Source organism: Mchenga conophoros, linkage group LG1 (genome assembly GCF_057382185.1).
Source record: "Mchenga conophoros isolate Kocher_MC1m ecotype Shallow Benthic linkage group LG1, M_conophoros_male_GT1.1, whole genome shotgun sequence".
Classification (NCBI taxonomy): Eukaryota; Metazoa; Chordata; class Actinopteri; order Cichliformes; family Cichlidae; genus Mchenga; species Mchenga conophoros.
In genome coordinates, this window is record NC_140526.1 from 11,772,536 (window position 1) to 11,797,856 (window position 25,321).

General features: G+C 40.6%; 1 protein-coding gene across 1 annotated transcript in view; it reads left to right on the forward strand.

The window, feature by feature from the left end:
* cd276 (CD276 molecule) overlaps positions 1-25,321 on the forward strand; it is a 76,338-nt gene that overhangs the window by 3,249 nt on the left and 47,768 nt on the right. The window contains exons 2-4 of the mRNA XM_085260648.1: positions 1,862-1,957; positions 13,641-13,991; positions 15,463-15,759. Of these exons, the coding sequence (XP_085116774.1) occupies positions 1,912-1,957; positions 13,641-13,991; positions 15,463-15,759 (694 nt within the window). The 5' untranslated portion in view covers positions 1,862-1,911. The remainder of the gene's footprint in view (positions 1-1,861; positions 1,958-13,640; positions 13,992-15,462; positions 15,760-25,321) is intronic.

Genomic DNA, 25,321 nt, shown 5'->3' on the forward strand with positions numbered 1-25,321 from the left:
GCAAAACATAACGCAAAATTTCCAGAACTTGTAGATTTGTATGATCCACCAGAAACTTTTATCACTTGTGGTGAGTGGTAGGGCGTTGCCCAGCTTACAGTCATACCTGGATTTTCAGGGTTTTCATCAAAGCAGTGAATCACACTCAGTGATTGCTATAAATCCTGGATAATCCTCATTCATGTGGTATAAAAGAAAAAAACAAAGCCCTGAGCTAATTTTCTGTGTTTTCAAAGAAGTTGCATCGAGGTAGGACTACCCGGATGTGGCAAAAGCAGTGATTATATTGGTCAGTAATTATCTAGATTATTTAAATACACCAACGTTAACTTTAAAGGGTGTCTTTTTACAAGTGATTTATTCGATCTTTAAAAACTTTGGAGTGAACTTTTAATGAAAAAAGCGAGGGATACTGCGGGAAACAGAGTCATTTGGCCCCTGCCAGCCCACAGTCTCTACTGGGATGTCAGCGGGTGCAGAAAGGGGCAACAAAAGGCAGATTCGCATTGCTCAGGAGAGCTACACGATAGCCAGAGAGAAAGAGATGGAAAGCTGAGGTCAACAACTGATGCTGTGGTCGTACGCCTCCAAAACCAGACCAAATGAGAGACCATGGGAGACGAAAGCAGCTGCAGGCAACCGTTAAGGATCCTTCCACAGTTTCACCTACAGAAGCCTTTTATGACTTTTGCTCCTTCTACCTAGATGTTTTTAACTCGAAGCAATGGGAGTTATCTACAGAATGTACAGTTGTGGTTAGAAGTTTACGTATACTTATCATGGGCATACATTTTTTTAAGTAATTAAAGATGCATGCTGTGCAATCATTTCACTCTGGAAAAAGAATTGGTTCAACAAAATCATTAAAAGCCCCAAATAACCCTTATATTCATGCCCATGATAAGCACATGTCAACTTCTGACCACAAACATATATGAAAAGTTCAGTTTTCCTTGTCCAATTAAGTTATATTTTTTAAATAATTGACCGTTTTTTGTTATTAACATTGTTAACAATGTGAGAATTACTCACGCATGTAGTATTATAATCCACAAAATACCAGTTTCCTTTCTGCTTTAATAGCCAAAATATTGTTCATCAATATTGTTTATCTCAAGAAAGCATTACCTAGAGATTGTGTGTACAATAGTTGCAAAATGTAACAAAAAATGTAACAAAGTGGTGCTTTCTAACTTGTGTGTTTTTTACACTGTTTTACACCACTAGTTCATATTCTGTGGTTGTATCACAGTGACTTTCTTTCTTTGGGGAAAAAACAATAGTCTTCAGTTTTATCCAAGATGCAAAATCAGGGCTTTGTCTCAGCAAATACAGATACAAATAATGACCTTTACCAATCTAGCTGAGATAAGTATCTTATAAATATTTCATGCATAGGAGAGTGGAGGTAGACAAGGAGGAGATAGTTTTGTCTGGCTGTACTTAGTCCTCACAAAGTGTTTCCCTCTGGGGAGTGGAGAAAATGATTTGGCTGCTTCCTGTCAACTTTGAAAGTCCCCATTTGTCATCACAGCTTTACTCGCTCTGAAAAGAAAGAAGCTTTCAGCAGGCCAGAGAAAGGACTTGTCTTAGTCACCTTCACGTGTAACTTGGTTTGTCAGTAAAGTTTGTAAATGACAAAATTAATTTGAGATTTTCATATAGCACATATTGTCTTCTCATCTCAAATTCTCTCCACTTGGGAGAACAAGTTAAAGAACGCCAAGACACATTAGTATAAGGCAACCCGTCTGGTTTCAGTAATCCTCCAATCAGCTCATCACCTTATGTTGCTATACTATTGTGTCCTTGTTATAAAAATCTCGGGGCTCCTCATATGTCTGTGTTTTTTCCTCCGCAGCGCTGTGTCTGAAGAAGTTGACCTGCACTTTGAATCCATCCTGAAAGACCATGCTGTCCCTCCTGCTGTCCGCAGTGCTGGCTGTCCAAGCGATGGGTGGGTGTTGCTGCTCCCTCTGCCCTGCTATTAGATTCGAGTGGCTGCGGTGGGAAATGTCATCGCTTGTTAAACAATACACCCTGCAGGGCCTATTAGTCTTTTGCCTTCAAAAGCTTCACTGGGAAAAAACAACCGTTCAAATGAGGCTACTCCCAAAAAATAATGTGCCAATAGTTTAAAAGTTATAAACTGTCCCTGTTTAAACCCACATCAACTGAAATGAGTTGTCAGAGAGCAAATTCCTATTTAAACAGATGTCTGGCTAAAGGAGAAAAGGGATATTTTTCAAAGTAATTCTTTTGAGTTTAGTTTTAAAGGGTTACAACTTCATCATATGAGGGTGTTTTGTATTTTCTTTATAATTCAGCTTGTAAAAGAGAACAGCTTTGACCTTTTCCAAGCATGTGAGGAGTGGCGAGAGCTCTGGGCATAGGTAAGGTGCGCTGTGAAAAATGCTAGAAGTTGAGTTTTCCTGCCTTGACTCAAGAAGGGTGATGAGGAAGTCATCGTATTATATTTATAACACCGGGAAGCAGGGTGCTGGTGGTTGATGTTGCAACTGAGGATGCATGACTCGCATACTCAAAAGTTTCACTTCAGTAGAAATGACGCTCAAAGAAAACTTGTCATCATAAAAAAGAAACAAATAGCCTGGGCTGACGTGATGGCATCTCATGACAGTAAATAAAAGAAGGGAATGGCATATGCCGAAAGAAGTATCAACAGTGCATATATTTCAACATCAGCCCTTTCTCAGTTGGTGTGTGGCTGATGCCATGTAAATTTAAATCTCATATTGAGTACCATTCTTCTATATTAATATATAGCCTGAAGAAGAAGGACAAAATCAGTTCGCAAATCCTCAAAGTTCACAAAGAACTTTTATCGTCCAAAATGCCATCATTTAAAGAGCTTTTTTTGCCTTTTCTGCTCTCCGGTTGAGCTGACACAACCTCCTATCGGCCATCAGTGGCACATTACAATTTTGACTCAGTGGACCTAAGTGTCTTCAGTGGTTCATTAGGGACCCATTCTCTCCCAGCACAAATGGGCCTGCGGCCTGCTCATTACTGGCTGTATAGCATCCACTGCCTAACTCGCTTCCCTCAGTGGGAGGGAAGAGGAGGAGGTGTCAGGGACTGATGGAGCTCTTTAACTCACGGGTAATGGGCTATATTGTAGCTCACACAATGATTCACTTTCTGCTAACTGGAGCACTAAGTGAATTAGTTGGAGTCTAGTTTGATACTACAGTCTGCCTATGTAACACCGTATCATATTACAAAAGTCTCATATTTTGTGGACATTATTTAAACTATTATTATCACCACTTCCTGTAGCTTTAGAGAGCTTCTGCTGGCACACACAGAAACCTACAGACTTGTGCATTTAACTGAGCATCTATTTATATGTGTGGACGGCTGTGCTGATATGATCCAGGGTCTCCGAGGTCTCTAACTCCCTCGCTGGGATTACTTGCTGTAATCTTTGTTGTACTCAACCATGTCATTTCTTGATAATTCCTGCAAGTTCCCATATCAGCAGACGTGATTTTACTTTGTGGGCTTTGCCAAAACACTTTGTGAGAATGGTATGTTTTGGGGTAAAAAAAAAGAAAAAGAAATAAGGCATATGACAGCACTGTCATCCCAGCATAGTAACTTTGTCTCTGTAGCTCCCAGCTGTATCCTGACTCAGGAGTCAGATGATGGATTATTCTCAGTAAAATCTCTCCCTGATGTTACTCATACAGCACTGCACAGCTGTTGCCTCCAGAGCTAGGATGAGCCTTGTCTGTAGGTGGATGTTGTTTTTCTCTATTTAGGAAGCAGGAGAGAGAAAAGATTGCCACCCTGCTCAGAATTGGCTTTGACCCCTGACCTTAAGTGTTACTTAATTTTTTTTAACACACTCATTATAACGTATTGTGGTTACAGGTGTCTGCAAAATGCAAAATAAATTGCAGATCTGTGTACAGTAATGCCTGAGCCACAACAGTTAGCTGAGTACAGTAACAGTCTTGGCTTGCAGCACACAGCAGTGTCAGCCTGTTGCAGAGCTAACAGGGGGCTGTCTAGCTAATTGCTTGTTGTTGTCATACTCTGTGTTCAGTTAGCACAGTCACTAGGCTGCCAGAGCTCGCTGTGGGCAGCTCTTAGAAACCAAACAATGAAAGAGAATCGCATCCATGCAAATGTAGAATTGAAAACCAGACACGATTTTTACTCTCAGTGATGGCAACTGTAAGGTAATTCAAATTAACTAGCATAATTGGATAGATTGCATCTAGTAAAGTAGTCGCCAGGCACAGATTATGGCAGGGCCCCAGAGCGTGAAAATAGCCCGCTCATGCCTTCATCTCTAGTGTACTTTTTAAAGGTCTGCTAACTATGAATACCCTCTTCCTTCCCTCCTTTTCTCTTCACAGCAATTGATTCTGCAGAGAGGGGACACTTTAGCCTGTGCACAAATTCAATTTAGGGTTATTACCCTGTATCAGTGATGTTTTTGCTAATTTGATTGTGTCCAGTAAAGTATCCTTTTAAAAACAATCGAGGACAGGCTCAACAAAGATTGGTTTCGCTGCAGTGCATACATAATGACGAGTCTCTGTTGGCTTGCCTCTGTCTCACTGTTTCCCAGCTCTTCTTTTCTTACAGTGCACTTATTGAAATAGAGTGCATTACCCAACAAGCACCTCATGATTATTTCAACAAGTCTTAAAAATGCTGGCTTGTGGATCGTTAAAAAATTGATACAGGTAATATGCCGAGATTGCAGTTCTGGAGGGGAAGAGAGGCCTGAAGCCATATGTGGGCCTGCTGTGTGTCTAGTAGGCTTTGATGAATGTGTTGAACGGGTGCTGATCTGTGCTTGGGAAGTGTCACAGCTACTACTGGCTTGCTGCGAAAGCATCCCAGCAGCTGACAGAGGGAGACCCCTGCTTGCCTGGTGTTGCGTCTGACACACGGCGGTGGTGACGTCAGGTGCTGTGGGGATAAAACTCTGCCTCTGTCTTTTGTCGTGATGTGTCGGGTTGTTTCATGTTCAACTCCAACAACAAACACCTATCAAACTGAATTTGCATGCGTGATCTGCATTGTTTAGTTACATTTTTTGGTCTGAAAAAACCCAACCATAATTGTGAGATATGTACAAGAAACTTCTTCAGTACCCCTTCTTTGGTAGATGTTGCACATTACTACAGCAAAATCTACTTCATAGTACATTTTGAGGTCTCATTGCAATTATTTTGTCGTAGGAGCCAATTTTGAGTTTCAGTTTCTTGCCTAACTGCGTGACATTTGAATCCCTTTCAGATACCTCGTAGTGACAAATATTTGAAATTATAGCCTTCCCCTACTTTGGATTAATTTTCAGCTTCTTCAGCCACTGTTGGCGTTACTAAAACATTTGAAGAGTATGAGAAATTATCAGCTCTAGATTCATCATCAAATAACAGTTCTTACTAACAATTTGTGACCTAGTGGAGCATTAACAAGTAAATGAATTCGTTTTTCACCTTTTGTAATTGGAAACAAACTGCAGCACTTATTTTTGTTAGGCTTTAAATATTAGAAATCATGTTCACTTTACTAATATCTGACCCCATGACCCTACTGCTACCTTCAGGCGCTCTCATGTACACCATCTCTTCACTAGTTTTTCTGTCTCCTGTTCATCAAAGGCTCTCTGTCCCTCCAGCTTGTAAGCCAGAGGCTTGCCTTTATCTGCCCACTGTTCTTTAGCCAACACCATCTGACTGCCGAAATCCGTTAACGAGTTATTGACGGGATATGAGATGACATACTTCTATGAAGAAACAAAGGCAGAAAAAACACAGGTAGAGAACAAGTAAGAGATGAATGAGAAAAAGGAAAATAGAGCAATGATAATTCCTGTTGTGATTTATGATATTTTTTGAGAATAAGCTCTCGGTCCTCAGTGATTCCTATCCATATCATACTTACTATGCACATGCTCCCATCACTCAGTTAATGTTTTCCAAATGCATTTTTTTTTTTCAAATAGGAGTGTTATGGACATGCACATCTGCTCTGACACCATGAAATCAAAAGCTAGTGTTCCCCTCAGACTTATACAGGGATTGGTAATATCATAAGAGTAATCGGTATGAAAGGGCTTGCAGATCCTTTGAGCAAAATCCTTTGATGTTCAGGTAGAGCGTAATGTGTAGAATAGAAATGTGCTGAGCTACAGTTACATTCATCAACAGAGGGGGGCACTATTGTAAAAGCATTTTTCTCCTGCGTCTCTCCCTGCCCAACCAAAACCCACTGTCGGTGCAGTCTGTTAGTATTGCACCTTACGTACCGGTTTGCTTTGCTGTGTCAATATTGCCCCAGCAATTTCCCCTCCAGTGCTTGTGCTTGATGTTCCTTATGTATTAAATCATATTAGCACTTGTTGTATCATGTTTCAGCAGGGCTGTACCTTTTAAACATGCACTTACTGTGTTAAACACTCATTGTGCAAATAGCTCCATTCCCTGTTAGTGAATTGATGCCATTATTAGCTTTATGAAGTGGGACAGAATGGAATGAAATTAACTCTAATTGGAGCAAAGACACTTTTTTGTAGTGCTAAAAAATGATTATTGAACTGAGTGTTAAAAATATTTTTTTTTGTAGTGGACATTGATGATAAAGACTGGAGGTATCTTTGTAGATTACTGCAGAAACTCCTGATTTGAATAATGACGTGTGTGTGTGTGTGTGTGTGTGTGTGTGTGTGTGTGTGTGTGTCAAGGACATTGGAAGGGGCCCAGGTAGTGATGTAGCACTGTGTATACATGTGTGTGTTTGTGTCTGTGGCTGATGGAACCTCTCTGCTCCAGAGCAACTTTGTAACAGTGTCTCCATTGTAGTGTCAGGGTACCTCATGTCCAAATCCTCTGACAGTGTGATGCTGTGGAGCTGTCAGCAGTCATACAGGTGTGGAATATCAATGTGCTGTCTGGCCTTTGGGTGTCTGTTTCTGCATGAAGTTGTGTCTCTGTCTCTATATGTGTATATGTCAGTAGGATTGTGTTTATGGACCTGGATTTTGTTTAAAATTGCATTCATAGAGATAACACTGATACATTTCATCAATACTAACACTTTATGTAGCCTTTCCCTTTTCCAACAAAGCATAGTAGTGATCTACTGCAATATACACATTTGTACAGCACTTGTTACTCCTACTGCACAATACTGTTTGTGCAAAACCTTTCAGCTCTTTGAAAGACAGCAGGAATGGCATAACCATCTTTTTATTTTTTAAATCTTGTAGTAACATCCATGCAGAACTGACCCTTTTTGGCATCAGCACAGTTTGTTTTTCCAAGCATTTTTTTTCCAGAAGGGATCAGATTTTGCAACGATCAACAGTTTGATTAAACTCATGACTAGGGATGGGTACCGGTATCGTTCTGACATAAACGGTAGTAACCAGACCGAAAAGCAGTGCACATTTCGGTGCTTTATTTCGGTGCTTTATTTTCCTGAGATGTCATACACTTTGAATTCTAGCCAATCATTTTACGTTTCCGAGGATAGTAGGCGGGCCCAGGTACGTACGTTCTTTTAGAGCAGAGCTACAGATTAAAAATGCCCAAGGCGAAGCAGTCAAAAGTCAGGCTGTACTTCATAGCAAAATATGCAAACTCAGCAGCCTGCAACAAGTGCTTTAAGCTGATACTGTGATACTGTCAAAGGAGGTAACACCTCAAATCCGATGAAACACCTGGCGACGCATAGCGTTTGTTTGAAAAGCCGAGAAATGCGCCGTATTTGATAGCTTGCTGCGAGACCTCACACCGAGCACATCTACTGCAGGTGGGTTGCCTGTTATCGGACCCGGAGTTAGCAACATCCCCCAAAAACCCGAAGAGGAGAGTCCTGGCCCCTAGCCCTGCCAGTGTAGCAGAAATGATGAAGGCAGCAGCAGCCGTTCTTCTCTGCGTGAGTAGCTTAATGTTGTTCGTGTGTAATTTACGTTGAGTAGGTTAACCACGTTATTACATTAATGCATGCAAGGTGAACTAGCAAACACTGTCGTAGTTACATGCGGCTGTCTTCTTGTTTGATGGCAGATGCTCCCTTCACCCTGGCCAAAAAGGCTAAAATGACCAAAGAAAAAGTGGAAAACAGCTAAACATGAGAGGTTTTTAGACAAAGTTGGTGTTTTTTCCATTGTTTAAGCACTGCTTCCAGACAAGAGTGATACCATATATGCCCTCTAGCTGCAGAAAAGGCTAACATTGTTATCTTTTTACAAAAAAAACAGCTGAACATGAGAGGTTTTTGGACCAATTTTGTGTTCTCCATTCGTTAAGCACCGGTTTGAGCACCGTTTAAGCACCGGCACCGTTTCAAAAGTACCGGTTTGGCACCGGTATCGGATAAAACCTAAACGATACCCATCCCTACTTAGGACCACTGGAACATGATGACTCTGAGAAGGCTAGAGATTAAAGCTAGGTGGCGTGGAGGCTGAGCAGGTGGCTCATATGCCGTAAGGCTGTTGCAGATGCCTGGGTTTGAATCTGCCAAGAGCCATTTTCTGTGTCTTTCCTCTGTTTTCTTTCTAAGCTTTCTGCTCATAATAAAAGCTAAAACACCCCAAAGAATACTTAAAGCTGATCAAAAGAGTGAATGCAGCCTTTGAGACATAGTGTATTGTTGCTATTGGAAACTTTTCTCAAGTTTTCACTAATATATTAGTTTATTTAATTATCAAAAATTCTTCCATTTGTAGATTTGAAATCTAGTTGTAAAGAGATTTCATGTCAGTTAGATTACAGTTGTGAAGTGATTCACAGCAGGTAATAACAATCAACAACAATGCAAGATAAGAGTGTTATTGTCCAGGTCTTCATCTGTACTTCAGTATGTTCCAGAAAGAACATATGGTAGTAGCGTGTCCCTTGCACTCTTGCTCTACTTAAATTTTTGTTTACCTCTGTTTGTTGGAAAAGGCTTGGTTTTTATCTTAATTCTGCAGTACTATGATCTAGCAGCAGAAAACTAATGGATGCTTCGCTTTAGACCAGTAACCACTACCTAACTTGCCTCTTCTTCCTTCTCCCTGGTTGTATTCTGTATTGGTGCATGCTTGTCTGCAACAGGATATTCTTCTCATTTTTGCACCTTTTTAAACTGTCCTTGTCCCACACACATGTCCAAGCTCATTTGGAAGTCTGTCTTATCCTTTTCTCTCTTGCTGTAATAGTGTATGTGCATGGTCTTGTTTGCAGCTGAATGTGCTTGTACATTTTATCCCTTTGTTGACTCACTTTTGGAGCTGTGGGATAAAAAAAAGTTGATGTTGAAATGAGTAAATTGCATGACGCATGTGAAGCATGTGAGTGAGTGACAGGAGGAAAGTGATGACAGGACATCTTTCCAGTTTTGTTTTGTTTTTTGTTTTTTTAATATATTTGGTTTTGAGCGTTTTACTTTAAATATTGCAAATTGTCTCTAATACAACTTTTTTGTCTGCTGTTTGGGCTGGACAGCTTGCCAGAGTACAAAGCTGCCACAAGTATAAAGCTAACTCAAGCTCAATGGCACTATACTTTCCCTTCTTTCATGATATTTAAAGCTGGTAGTATAAATTGTACATAGTCAGTTTTTTTTATTCACTCTATACAAGGAGTAAGGAGTATTTTCTGGTTTCACTAATGTCACAGCAGACTCTATTACTATATCAGTGCCCTGGAAACATGGCTTTCCAATACTAGTTACTCATTCCACCGTTTAAGTATACTTGGTTAAGAGGCTCTTTCTTGTTTCTTCTTATTTAATCTTCATATATCTGGTTATTTCTAACGTTAATCATTTAATCCAGATGTTGTTTGTACAGTTACATATACAGAAGTACGTAAGTACATCAAGGTTAAAAATAATTTGTTGAAAATTACACAAACTCAGCGACTGATTTTGTTTAACTGTAAATCCAGCACATAACACAGTAATTGAGGTGTGCACATCAGACTTGTCGAAATGAAAGCCTATCGTAATAACTAGATTGACTGTTGAAGGCCTACAGTCACAGCTCGGTAATCCAACGCGAACACATACTGCATCTGTAAATGCATGTGGGTGAACACATGCACACTCACCTGTCGGTATCTGTCAGTTTGATGCGAGGCATCTGTGGGTTTTATTTACCAACAGACTTGTGCTTTACCCTGTGAGCAGCCCCAGTATAACAGTTCAGATTCACCTTTGCTGTCTTCTTGCATATCACACTGTCTCTCAGTCTCACAGTCAGCCTCCAAGCTCATCTCATGTGCCTAGTGAGCATGCTGTTCACTATATGAAAAACTCTGGGTAGAAGAAACCCCAGTAGCACCCATACCTTGCATGTCTCAGGAAAGCAGGATGGAAGGAGGTGTTGATAGTGACAAGGTAGTGGGTAGTCTTGAAAGTAGAGTGGAGAGCAGTGTTAAGATCACTTGCAGCCTTTTCTAGCCAGCCCTGTGCCTTGCTGCTAAGCGGGGCCCGTTGCCAGTGCTCGCAAAGGCTGTAATGAGTTTATTTCATGTCGGCTGTGAAAGTGCCCGTCTCTGTCTCGCAGGCACTCAAACAGAGCTGAGACCCATAAACACAAAGTGCAGTGTGTAAATCCCCACAGCCTGACATCTCCCAGCCTGCCCTCTATGGCTTCTGAGCATCTCTTTATCGAGAGAGAGAAGGGAGAGGTGAGATCCTCACTTACCCTCTGAGAAGACATGAATAGCCTGGAGACAATGTGCAGGGCAGCTTCCTCATGGAAGACCACAAGCACTGCACTCTTTATCTTCTCCTGCTTATGCTTGTCTCTGCTCAGTAAGCGTGGTTTTTTTTTTTCCGTGTCGGTAGCAGACCTCTGTGGAAATATATCAAAAAGTCAACTGTTGTACAGAAGATGATGTTTGTTGTGCAGCAGTGTTCCAAAAAGGTACAGCATGCTAGTGTAAAGTTGCATTCTCTTGGGGATGTTGTCTTTATGCTATATGAGTTGATTTCATTTAGTGCATACAGCTTTATAAACCAAAGATTATGTAGGCACAGGTGAATAAAACCCCCCATAACAAAACAACAATTTTGTGCTTTTGTATATGTTTTACATGCATTGCTACCATTATATTTCAAATGATTTTTTTAGAGGGCAATCCGATATCTCTTTTTTCCGTATTTAAATATATGTAGATTTCTGCTGTTTGCACTTAAACGTATAAATGATTTCGGTTGTAAGCAGCAGCAGATCAAAAACCGCGTGTGCTCATTCGCTTTGGCTTGTGGTGCTTCACCTCTGACGAATAGGACATCAGATGTGCGTTTTCCATGACGTCAGCCGGCCTAGCTTGCCCTCCTCTCCTGTCCAATCCCCTCCCCTTGATGCAATGCAAAATTCCCCACTTGTGTTCTCTTTCCAAACCCAAGTCGGTGTCTCTACACAAGGTCCCTGTGTAGAGCTGTGTCCTCACAGGGCCTTGGAGTGAGTGGTAGGTCACTGCTTAAAGAAGCAGTGAATGAAAGAGGTGGGAAGAGGTGGAGATGTAGAATGAGAGAGGGGAGTTTCTATCTCTCTCTCTTCTCTGACATGGCTCTGGTCCGGGTTGAGGGATTAGTGTGTGAGGCTCCACCACAGCCTCTTCCTTGGCTTGTTTCCAGATATTATCTTTAAGTGTGAGCTCAACACCAGCCTCTCTTTCTTATTCCCCTCTTCCCTTCCCCCTTCGTGTACGAACTCAGTGGTGTGAGTCATCCCAGGCTGCTCGGGGAGTGATTTAATTGCTCTCTCTCCTCCTCCCTCAACATGCATGTCTCGTAGAGGCCGTCACTGACCCTCTACTTATACAAAAAATACCATCAACCTGTTCGTTGCCACAAAGGTTGGACTGTCTTCTAAGACAGTGCCGATACAAACTCTAGAAATTTGCTCAGTTATCCCCATTGGTGGCGACAGAATGCCACCTGCTTCTGCCACGCTTTGGTGTGATAACCCTTCTGTATTGTGTAGCCATGCTGAGTGAATGTGTGCACAGTATAGGGAGATAGAAAACACCCACAACAACAGTAGAGCTTTTGTAATCACAGAAAAAAAGCCTCCTGCCATTTTCACCTTGAGGATAAGAGAATTGTTGTGACTGGCACTTTGTTGGTGCAGACACTCTGAGGTAATACCAACTCATTAACCTATGACACAGATATGATGGTCTTCTGTAAGAGAAACAGTTTTGTGCTTTTGCTTTTATGTTACTGTTTTTGCTTTATGCAGCGTGTCCTTCACTGTAACTTTTTTACTTGGGTAAAAACACAGAAACCTCATTGTGTTTTCAGTTTTAGCCATTTATATGCAGTTGTATTCTGCATACAAGAGATTCTACTAGCATAAATCGACGCTTTTTTCCTGTCCTCATCTGCAGTTGAGAGGTAATCCAGTAGGTGGCACTGTTCCTGCAGAGGAGCAGGGTATTGGGGGGTGTAATGTGGAGGCCACCTTGCTGGGATTGGCTGAATGTGATTGAAAATAGGTCTGCCTTGACTTGGCAATATCCATCCATATATGAACCCTCTCAGATGAAAGACTTGTTTGTTGTTAATAGGCAAAGTAATTACTGCACCTCTGCAGCAGTCAAATATCCTTCATAGCAAAGTGATTCAACATTGACATTGGCTGTGAGATAGACAGAGCTCAAAAAGGGGTGCTGAGGCTAAAATGACGCTGTGATTATAACAATTAGAGAGCCTGAGCATAGAGTGTATTGCTCCAGGGGCCGACTGGCTTTTTTTCTCTCCTGTGATGCTGATGAGTGTCTCAGAGTTGTATAACAGCAGACAGGGATCAATGGAGAATGCTGACTCTTGAGAATACCATGGATGTACTTTAGACTGCCTGCATTGGCTACTAATCCACAATGATTATGCTGTGTCTTTGTGCTTGGCCTAGTCTAGACAGACAAAATGCATACATCCAGATGCACAGCCTCTGAGTACGAAGCACAGTCACTTTTTACTCTCCAAAAACACACGTTTCTGCATTTATGTTCCACCGCTATCACCACCAAAGTCTTTTTAGATTTAACTAACATTTAACCTAAAGCTATACTGATGTTGTTGCTTCCGTTGCTGAGTTTCAGCACACTGAGCCATCGCCAGGAGGCAAGGCCTATAGGAACACAAACAAAGTCCTAATGCTTACCTCCAGATCTCCACTCTTCATCCCCCTCTCGCCTTCATCTCGTCTCGCCTTTTCTATGCTACTGTGCTGCCCAAAGTGGATGTTTCAGTCACAGCATCCATTTCAAAATGCAGCATTGATTTCATTTTCAAAGACATTCACATTTGAGTAGGTGTCAGTCTTTCACATTTGAACACTGAATTAATACTGTGATTCAGTGAATACTTTATGTTTATACTACACATGAGCCAAATAGTCTTTAATAATACTATTTATTGTTTATTTTAGGCTAGCCAAGGGGCAAAGAGATAATGCTTGGCATGCATGATTGGCATAGTAAAGGCTTCTGACTACAGATGTCTGCTGGAAAAATGTCCAAAAGTATATTTAATAAATTAATTTTTTTTCTGTTGCTGACAGAATACAACATTTCTTTACAGTACTGGTATTTTTCCCAGTGTTTTCTTTTTATTTATACTCATGTAATGCTTGTTCTTTCTTATAGCTGTATTGGAACTGAATGTCCCAGAGCAGCCAGTTGTGGCGTTGCACTCCAGTGATGTGGTACTCAGCTGCTCCTTTAACCACACCAACCCCTTCAACCTGTCCGATCTGAGTGTCTTCTGGCAGTTGACAGACACACAACGCAGTGTGCATAGGTACTTGGAGGGACACGACCAGCTGGCAGACCAGGCAGAGAGATTCGCCAACCGTACCAGACTGTTTCCCAACCAGCTGGGCCTGGGCAATGCTTCACTCCTACTAAGCAGGGTGGTGGTGGCTGATGAAGGCAGCTATACCTGCTTTGTGAGGGTGCAGGACTTTGGCAGCGCTGCTTTGCTGCTGCAGGTGGCTGGTAAGTCAAGCTGTGATGTCTGTGACACATTAAAATGCACAAAGTGTGAAAAGTGTTTTTCAAGATCGATAAATGCTATATTCTACATTCGTGGTGTAATGGAATCATAATTTCCGTAGGGATTAATGAAGTATTCTCATTCTGATTCTTGAATTAGGCTAAAGAAATAGAGTTGCACATTTTTATGAATTCACCTTGATCTAGTATCGCTAACAACAACTACATAATGAGCATATATGCACCAGTTAAATATAATCAATTTAACTTTCGTACAATTAACTTCTTTGGGATAAATTCCTTTCTCAAGATGTAAATAGTTTCCTCTGGGCTATTAAGCATTGATTTTGGTCAAACATTGATTCTGTCATCATTATCTGATGACATTGATTATTAGCCGTTGTTATGGTCAATCAGCCATCGCTAACATCTTCTCTTCTGGGTAACCACACATCCCACTTTGACAGCAGGGATTCTTCTTTTTATTTGTAGTGGTACTTTGTGCCTTTCATCCCTTCTCACATTTCTGTATCTGTTATGAGTTTGTTTCTGTTTTATGCATCAGGCAGTGCTAATGAATATGTTTCATATGTATTCTTTTTTTCCCCTCTGCCGGGGAAAGGGACAGCACTGCCTCCAACGGTGACAAATTGGTTTCATTTTATGCATTAGAATGATAGGTATTCTATTTTTAGCCAGCATTTAAAGTAACACTGCAGATTTCCTTCAGCTGCGCTGAAAGAAAATGAATGGAACTCTCAACGGAAATCTGTCAGTCAAATGGACAGCTGAGGAAGTTAGTGTGTGCCACACTATAGCCGTCTTCGTATTGAGAGTCCACTTTTCAAAAAGCAGCACAAACTTATTTCATCTCGCCCTCAGCTCCACCCCATTGTTTGTTGTGCAATGATTGGTTCTGGGAATACAGCAGCCTCTTTCTTCGCCACCTCTGTACTCATGCTTCAGCTCAAGGGATTGGAAAAGCGTGATTCTAGCCGAGGCTGACGACTCACCCCTCACCTCCACCCCTCTACACTCTTTTCTGTGCCATAGGCTGAGTCGTCCCAAATCTCTCAGCATGGCAGTTTTCTCCCAGGCCTCCTCCTCACTCGCTTGCACTATATTTTTCTTTCTGGGAGTGGCTCAGTGCTTTGGGTCTCCAGAGAGAGTGGCGTTAGAGTGTAGAGATGCAGCATCAGGATGTGCCGCAGATGCTGTCTGTGGGATCTTAAGCACTGTGTTATGCTAAGCTCCCTAAATATAATTAAGAATTTAATGGGAATCATGTCAAACAGTTCCCAGGGTGACACTCACTGCAGAGAATCTAAAACTAGTGAATTCAGTATGGCTCTGCTGCTCTCTTATCCCTATTCTCACCTGTCTTTACTCATCCTAGTCCTCTTTTTTTCTTCACTCCCTCCTTCAGTCCTAACCCATATCTTATCTTTCTTTGTGTGCACATTTTTTTCCCCAGCACCCTATTCCAAGCCCGTGGTGACTTTAGAGCCTCAGTCCAACCTGCGGCCAGGTGATGAGGTTGCCCTGACTTGTGTTTCCTATGGTGGTTATCCTGAGGGTGATGTCATATGGCAGGACGCGGGCGGGCGCAACCTGACAGAGAATATCACCACTTCAGTTGTGGCCAATGGAGAAGGGCTGTTTACCGTGACCAGTGTATTAACAGTGGTGCTGGAGCCCAACAGTACCTACAGCTGCCGACTGATCAACCCAATACTTGGAGAGGAGGGCTACATCTCCGTTACAGTCACAGGTGGGATTTATAAAAGTTTTCTCATTCATGTGGGGAGCGAACAAGCAAATTCTCATTGGTTTCCAACGTTTTTTAACGTAACCAGCTTACACTGCATTTTTTTTTTGTTCATTCATAAATATGTAGCATTTCTTATTAAAGTCTTGTACGCTTTTGTTAATCAATCAATGAGTTGAATTTTCTGCTGTGGATGCTTAACTTTTTTCTCCCTTTCTAAGTCACAGTAATGATATAAAGAAATGAATGAGAAATAATGAAATGTCCAATTATGGTCCAATAAGCATAACCTATCAGTTCTTGTGCATTGTTAAATTAGATCAGTGAGTTATTATTTCCCTAAGCATAGTCAAATAGCTATTCAGCAGATAATGAAAGAATGTGCAGTAAGAAGCAATTGGCCTCCCAGCAGCTGTCTGCAGGAAGCATTTGCTAACCAGGGATCAGGATGATGTGCTGTCCTCTCTTTCATTGTTTTATGTAATCTTTAGCAATATGTGTGACAGTACCTGTATGACAGGTCTAATAGTCTCCTACACCCACCCTCCACCACCTACCATCCATGTCCCCCCTGCGCTGCTGGTGTATTCTATGTGTTAAGTGCAAGGAGAGTACCGTGTAAGGTGGGCCAAGGCTGGGTCTCTAATGGGAGCAGCACTGTGTGAAATGGCTCATAAATAAGTAGAGGTGGCCCGAGCCTGCTCTCTGGGCTGAAGCTGGTGCTGGAGCTTGGGTTGTTGAGGCGGAGGTCGAGGCAGAGGTCAGGGAGTGCTGCTCCACTGGGCTGGGAAATGACTGTGCTGTCTGGAAACAGGATGGCCGATTGGCAGGACTGGATGGCTGAGGGAAGGTGGCCTTTCTAACAATTTGGTTGGCCTCTTTTAAAACAGCACAGATAACCAGTCAGAAGTACCATTGGGGGAGTAGAAAGGTATTAAAAACACGGTGTGAATGAAATACGACTGAAGGGAAGTAAAGTAATTGTTAAAATAGTCTGTGGTGGCTATTACCCTTCTCCATTTGCTGGATTGATGGACTATTTCTGGTTTTGCTGAGATAGATATAATAGTGTTATTTTCTTTCACTCCTCTGTTTCCTCTCTACAAACAAAAGTCTTCCATTTTGAAAAATGTTGATGAAGCCTTCTGGGCTAGTGATTTAAAAGGTCATGCAGTTGGTCTTTTTGTTTTTTCTAGGAGAGGCAAGTCAATACCACAACAATATTTTTCTTATTTATTTGCATAGCTTTTATTAATAATACAGCCTGTACATGGGAATCCAGACATTTAAACGTTACAGATTTGTTCCCTGATGGTAAAGCTATTCTTATATATCATTCTACGGTTTTGGTTTTTTCCCCAAACTAAACATCAAAGAAAACCTGTGTCAAGAAACCCAATCAAAGAAGACAACAAAAACCAAAATAGTCCAAAAATGTGTCTGGCTAAAGACTGCGTTGAAACTTGTTGTAACAAACGGAGACAACAAAAGAAGCAAATCCACAAATAAACTAGGGGAACCCTTAATTAAAGCAGTGGTGATTGCAATTTTCAGCAACTGGGTGCACATGAATAAGAGTAATTTCTCAGTAGGAGCAGCAGCACAGCTTGATGATGGCCCAAGTTGTAAGTAAACACACAGAAGATTTATAGTATTTTGTGTGTCACGATACAAGAGGGCTTGTTTGAAATGAAAATGTATTTGCATTTGTTTACAACAGCTGGTGTGTACTTAACAGTTTGTGTAATTAATTCTGACCTAGCAGAACTCTTCTGCTGGAGTAGCAGAGTGTGCCGAGCTTGAGTTGATATTGCGAATGCGCTTGCTGTATACACTTAGGAACAGCACACCACACTCAGGCAGGGATGAATCCTATTATAAGAATGGGTGAAATCTGCTTAAAATTCTAAATGGACTATGAATGTGGGGGGAAAAAAAGAGTAAGAAATAAGAGTGTAAAGAGAGAGCGTGAGAGAGAGAGATGAGAAGAGGTAAAGTGTGAACAAGCATGTTCAAATTTCACACTCTCCCCAGTCTTTGATTGAAAAATTACAATAGTAATACAAATCTCCCCCAGGCAGAACACAAGTTTGACAAGGTTAATTTTGAGAAAATGAACCCTTTACCCAAACTGAGCCAAGCACTATGTAGTCTGGCATGAGCAACATGTTGAGAGTCTGTGTAAAGTGTTCCTTAACACATACTCATACCTCTTTTCCTGTTAGTACAATTTAAACTTCTGCACCATAAACATCTTAACTTCCAACAAAGCATTCACACAGCATATGCAGATATCATCAGACATCTCTGAGACTGTTTTAGCAATGCCCTGCAGAGTGCTGGTCAGCTTTTAAGCTGAGGTCCTGGAGTAGAGAACGTTTTTTGTGTTGCTGGGATATTGATAAATTTGCAGAGTGAAGCACAGATTAGGTGTGGGGAGACCCACAGGAATAGTTGGTATTAATGAACAGTTGAATGATGGAAAGGCGCAGCCTCTGTCCTCAAATGAACCATTGCCTATTTGTTTGCCTGGACAGTGTGCCTGTGAACCTCCCTCCCTTCCCCCTTCTCTTTTCTTGAGGCCGTTCACTGTCTCACACTCGCAACCTATTCTGACCACTTTGTTCTTGTCAAAAACAATTATGTTTTGGGGATCAGCAGTTTGTCTCCTATCATTGTTTTTTTCTGATTTCCAGATCCTTTTCTGAATGTAGAGCTTTAGCAGTGTATCCCATCTTCTGGAGCTGTGTGATTGCTGCAGTGTGTTGTCTGATGGCTGGGTTTCAGGACTGTCACTGAACACCCCCTCCAGCACCACCCCCACTCCGTCTGCTTGCTCTCTCAATGTGAAAGGCACCATTTCCCCGGCATTGCTCTGCTGGCACAGCATTTACAGTGAAAAGTGTGCCGATGGAGATCGAGTGAGGAAAGGAAGGAGATAGAGAGATGATGTAGGGAGATAGAGGGAGCAAGGGAGGCAGAGTTAGGAGGGGTATGAAGTAGATGACAGAAAGTAAGATGGAAACAACAATGTTTGCTGAGCCCAGAGCTGTGGCATTTATGACCTGACACACTGGAGATAGACTTGCAGATGGAATGTGAGGCCATCCCACCCAGCACGGAAAATTTCCTGCTGGATTTTACTATCTTTACACATTTTTCAAGGTTTCATTGGGTAGCAGAGTTAGTTAAAGGTTAGCACTGTTGTTTTGTACACTGCCTGAACAATCATTGGGAAAATGACTATTTTTAACCTCATCATTTTTTTTTTCTTTTCTTTTCTTTTTTTTACATTTTCCAACTCTTAATATTTTAGCCATGATTGGGTCTTTTTCAGATTTAATTCAGTAAGTACCCTTATTTGTGTAAAGAGGAATGGAGCAGCCTCTGAGGTGATTACCACCTTATGTTAAGACTTCCATGATCATTAGGCAGCTTCACCGGCTCAACTAAAATTGCCTCAAAACCAGCACCCTACTATATTATTGTGAAAATGTTGGTGTGACCCTAAAAAAGGTTTTGCTGTGGAGCAAAAGTATTAAAGAAAAACTTTTTCTAGAATGTCCTCTGTCAAGTGCTCAAAGGCATTGTGTAGTTCTTTGTAGACCCTAGCTAAGGAAGCTAGGTAAAAGGGCAGTTTACAGTTTCTTAAGTTATTTTATACTGATCCGTGTAGGGTAATTCTTTATTGGTATTTAAATAATCCTTAATATTAGGAGCAGCTTGGTGGTACTTGATCACTTTGATGAAAGACCTAGTGTGTCTTTGATGGTAGGAGAAACTCGATTCCGCTGTGGTTCCTTCGGAGCTCAAGAGAAAACCCACACAAGCACAGCGAACATTTTAACTTCTCTGCCCTGACAGGGGTGGAAACCCAGAATCTTCTTGGTGTGAGACAATGTGCTGATGGCACAAATGGTTGGGATTGGCTTTGTTTGTGTGTGTTTTGCTTGCTTTGCAACAATCACCAATCTTCTTGCTCGTAAGCAGTACATGACATTTTTTACCATGCATGAACCCTAACTCTAACTAATACTAACCGCCCTTAAATCCCTTTCAGCTCATAATATCTAAAGGATTGCTCAACTCATTTGGCTTTATGAAAGACTCTTATGCAAATACATGCCTGATGGTGAACATTAATGTTTATACCTTAACAGTTTCTTTCTGAGAGTCTTTTCTGGGCAACCCACAAACTTTTGCCTGCAGTGTATCCCCAAGGAGATTGTTTGTTACTGTATAATTGTGAAACAAATGCATACATATTCAACCTTCGCTGGATAAATCAAGGTTAAAAAGTATTTTTAATTGCTATACAAACATTGACCTTTGTCAGGCAGACGGATTCTAACACAGGTGCTAATGGTAAGTGGGGTTTGTGAAAATATTCTGTATTCATTCCACTTAGAAGTATTATTTTACATCATTAGATGTGTGCCAGCTTGCTTCTTACAACTTTTTTCAGTCTGTGTCATTACGTTTTCAAAGCTTAATCCTGGCATCATATTGCCATCTAAATAGCCACCTGCCAGACTCATTCAACCCATAAAACACCCAGCTCTCTGCTGTTTCTAAGACTTTCAATGACTGTTTTCTCAGAATGTTGTCATATACGTTATTTATTTTCTCCTAGAATCCCTGAAGGAAAAATTGTGCAGCAGTTTGAAACATTAATGTATCTCAAATTGAAGTAAAAGCATTGCTGTACTCCAGTTGCTAAAGGGCTAAACAGAAAGATGCAGTATCTGCTGCTTTAAAGTTTCTCTCATTAGAGTAGCTGTTGTGGTGAAATGTAGTAATTGCAATTATTCATGACATATTTTACAAGCATGTTTGCATCTTACTTCAGTAGGATCTCTTATCAAAAGCTCTGTCCGTCAATGTTGGGGGAATATTTTGCCCCAAATCAAGGTTTTGCTTCTAGATTCCACAACAAACCACTGTGTTGGCCCTGGTTCTCTGTTGAACAAAGTCTAATTTAAATGCAATTAACAGAGCCGTCAGAGAAACAGAAAAAAAAAACAGTATAAATGAATCTGTTGTCAGCAGAGCAGCAAGCAAGCAAGTTTCTCGACTGTATTAATTAGTGTCCAGTGCACAAACAGGCCTTCTTCCTCTTGCTGAATGTATGCTCTGTGTTATCTGCAGCCCAGCTAGGGAAAACAACCCAATAGACAGATGAAGTAATGTAGGCAATCTAAAATAAATTCAGGTAGGCAGCAATGCACCATTGTAAGCACATTAATTCCTATCAGGATTATTAACTCCAGGCCACTTGCTGCTGTCAGTGCTCTAAGACGTCCTCTTCTGGGCCTTCAGTATAGGAAATTTTATCCCTGTATTATGGCCCAGGCAATGTTATTTGTCATGGTCCCAGTACTGTTAGCAGCTCTGAGGGATTGTTGGGTTATATTCCGTTGTGGGCAGTTGCTGATCTGTGTGGTTTTGCAAAGCTTTTGGCATTGTCAGGTTGTCAGAATGTTTTTCTTTGCTACAATTAAAAGCAACACTGACCTACAGTCAGGTTTCTGAGCTTTTGGGCAATAACACATTTGTTGTAATTGTGACTCTGGTCATCACCACAACTGATTTGAAATGAAGCAGTCGAGGTGATATAACAGTTACCCATTTTTACATTTTTCATAGGCTGAATAATAATTGGAAACTTGACTGATATGCAGTACCGTGGCCATGTGTGACCTGGCTTTTTCTTATTAAATGACAAATTAAGGAAATAAACTGGTGTGAAATTATTTCCAATTGTTCAATTTACCTTTGATAGGGCTTTCTATAAACTCTCAGTATGTTGACCAGAGAGGTGCTACAAAAGAAGCTGTCATTGTGGCGAAAAGAAAACAGACCAATTTAGAGCAATGGCAAAAACTTTAGGAGAGGCCAAATCAACAATTTGGCACAGTCTTAAAAAAAGAAGAAATACTCTTTTCTATTTGATCAAGAAATACCCCTTTACAGACAAGTAAGGACACTTGTTTAGGCATGTCATTGTCAAGTCCACAAACAGTGCATTCATGAATGTAATGAGGGTTTACCTGTCAGTGGTAGCACTCAAGAACAGGAAGTAGACTTTGCTAGTAAACATCCAAAAGGATTCTTTAGACAAATGAAGCCAAGATGAACTTGTACCACCGTGATCACATGAGAATATTATGGGGATGGGAAGGAAGCATTCATAATTCAGAACATATCAAATCACCTATCAAACATGGTAAAGGTAGACTTGGCTTTGTATGTCTGCAAATGGCTCAGCAGTGTTAACTGTTGATAGAAGCTGAAGCATTTTTGCTTCTTTGGTTAAATGCTACTAAGCTAGTAGACCAGCAATTCATTATGTATATTACTTCACTTTTTTATAGTGGTGATATAGAAAGGCAAAATTCTGAAAATTGTAAACTGTCCAAAAAGCTTAGGACCCTGGCTAGAGCATTTCTTACTACATAGGGAATTTTTCCTCTCTTTTATGTTCAGTATTTTATCTTCTAAGAACAGTTTCTGTCTATGTGCATTTACACACAGACTACATTAGTGAATGAATGTGTCTAGTTTCTACAAGACTACACCTCTCAGTTTTTATTTTGGTCTTCTGTATTTAATCAAAACGGGGTCCAGCTTTGGCATTGTACCAACACAGTATGACGTTAGCCTCTGCTGCCTTCCCACTAAGTAGAGGTTGACATCTTTATGTCTGTTCCCAGCCTGGTGGAAACCTGTCTCTCTATGTCTACCTTCGCTTTTCTTTTCAGGACACTGTATTTATGATGGTAGTAAACACACAAAAGTCCTCTTTTGTTATTGATCGATTTCATTTTGATTCGGACTCATAGCATGGACTATCATTGGGACCAGTCGGGCCCTGCAGTGTACATTTCACACAGCTCCCTGTAAATCCTGTAAGAGGGATTGGTTTCGGGAGGTCTGGCATCTGTCTTGGCTTCACGATATGAAATCATATTAGTTTCAGCTTTTTAGAGTTGCTGGGAGAATAACCACCAACGAATGACTGGGCACACCTTCAAAGTTTGGTTATTTAATTATTCAGCCCATTTATTTGATGTTTAAACTCTGCACCTGATAACACTATGAATTATTGTCCTGCAAAGGATGTTTGCAACCTCAGTAAATTGCTTTGTTCTGTGCATGCAAGCAGTCCAAATTAGTGCCTGGCAACACACAAAAACCATTGTCTAGCGCTATAATGTGTTTTCAATTAGGAGTCGTTGAGAGATTTAGCTTATTCTCGGGATAGGTGACTCTTTTCTTCAATAGCTCTAGAGAGCAGTAATTGATTGCCAAGTGTGAAATGGAAGTTAAGAATGGACTGAGTGTGGCTGTGTCCCAAAGGAGAGTGGTTTTGAGCAAGCATATGCTGGACTCGCTCACCTCTCTTTGTACTGACAGCTCAACTTGAAACTACGTAAGCACCCGCTGACTCACTGCATGAAAAGAAACGCACCTATTACAGAGCCCTTTATTTCAACCCCTAGTGTCAAATATCACAGTAATAACTGTGATTAAGCCATGCTGTGGCCGTGCTCCTTATGATACCAGTTTGAATGGACAGTAGTTCAGCATGACTTACATCCCCTTCACGTTGCATTAATATCTTCCTGCTGGCTTGGAGTTTGTAGCCATGCCTGTCTCCCTATTGCCTGACAACTTGCAGCTCATTACAGACAAACTGTCCACAAGGAAGCAAACTCGCTCCACTTACCTTATTAATATTGTCAACTGTGTTTAATTTCATCACTTGGCCTTCTCATGTGTGATGCCGCAGTAAGTGCAACTCTTTGTCAGTGGCACAGACAGCTCAGTGACCCACACCACAAGAGTCTGTCATATCTATAATGTATCTGTCTCCACACTTTCAGTCAGTGACTCTGCCGGAATAAGAGTGATGCTATTTGTTGGGTTATTTTCCAAATGTGGCTGTTAGAGGGGTCAAGTGAAACCAAACAGGGTTTGGATCGTTCACTGTACTATGAGTGTGTTGTGGAACCAGGAACTTCCAAGCTATGTCCAAAGGTAGCAAAATCCACTTACAACTGAAAATATTGTTTGATAGGTATTTAACTTTAAAAGTGATTTTCTGATTGGACATAAGGCTTTGTACAAAGACAAGCAGAATGGCCAAAACTGCAGCCATATCTGATTTTTATTTTACAGTTCAGATATGAGAGTGGTGTCTAGGCAAGATTAATTTAATACATGTAAGCTATCTGTATCATAACAATACTAATATACATTACTGTAAACATTTGGAATGCCAAATTTTCAAGTTTTTCATTTTATTTAATTTGGCTTGTGAAATGAAAAAAACAAACAAACAAAATAAATAAGCACTGCATACATTTTCAGTGTACTATCTTTATATAAAAAAAATTAAACAGAACTCTAGCATGCTGTTTTGCTTACTACTGGTACAGTTAATTAATCATGTTCCAGTCCATCCAACCTCTGTGGGCAACTTCTCATTTTCTCATATACATTTAGAGGCTTAAGCTTTTGGACAGTTACATTTTCCTTTTCTCTGTCCTCCACCACATGTCAAAAACATAGTTTTTGATGGTAGCCCTTAGAGGTAAAATACATTGTAACTTGAGGAAAAAACAGCAAATGCAAAAAGTGGCGCAAAAAACTCAGTGGAAGTTGAATAAAACACAACTGAAATAGACAAATGCACAGCACAAGCTAATTTAATAAATATGTAAATATATACACCAGCAGTAACTGAGACAATTGTTTTTATGAAGTCTTCTTTCATCAACTCACCTATATCACATTCAGGTGTGTAGAGATTTTGTATCAGTGATATTACATTTCGTATTATAGGATGTTGTTTATATACCTGCTAAAATACATTACAAGCACACTGATGACTGATGTCCTTGGAATTCTTTATTCCGCCAATTCTGGGTAAAGTTATTTGACATAAAGTGATGACACCGTTGACCAGATAATGTAAGTGTTTATAGGTATGAAATATGTGCTGCTTCACCAACTATGACTTACTTCCAGAGATGAAAGTAAGTGTGTCCTGTTTTGTATTGTGAACCATGAGAAGAATTAGTGCCGGTACTCCAAAGCAGGAAAAGAAGCTGTCAAGGTTACAGAGTAAAATAGGATTCAAGTTGTAATCCTGAACATTGTAAACCTGCCATTGATTCTTCAACAGTGTCTTAAAATGTTTTCCCTGTATTTCCTTGTTATTTATCATGTACTTCAAAGCGAGGGACAGACAACCTCAAAGACGACAGCGGTGTGCTTTGTAATGGATTCAAATATGATTTAAAAAAAGAGGAAAACAAAGGACAAACTCATTTTAACATTTGCTTCAAGGTCTTTCTGTCGTTTAGGTGCAGTGATGGTAGGAGCCTTGTTCACTGAGTTCAGATTACATCCATTTGGTTTGCTGATATAATCTGTCAAGTAGCGAGACTAATAGATAAGAAACTAATTTGTTCCTGTTGCGATCGTGCTTCTGAATAACATGATGCAATTTTTTTAAATTCATTTTTTATTTTGTTTTGTTTTGGGGGGTTTTTTGTAT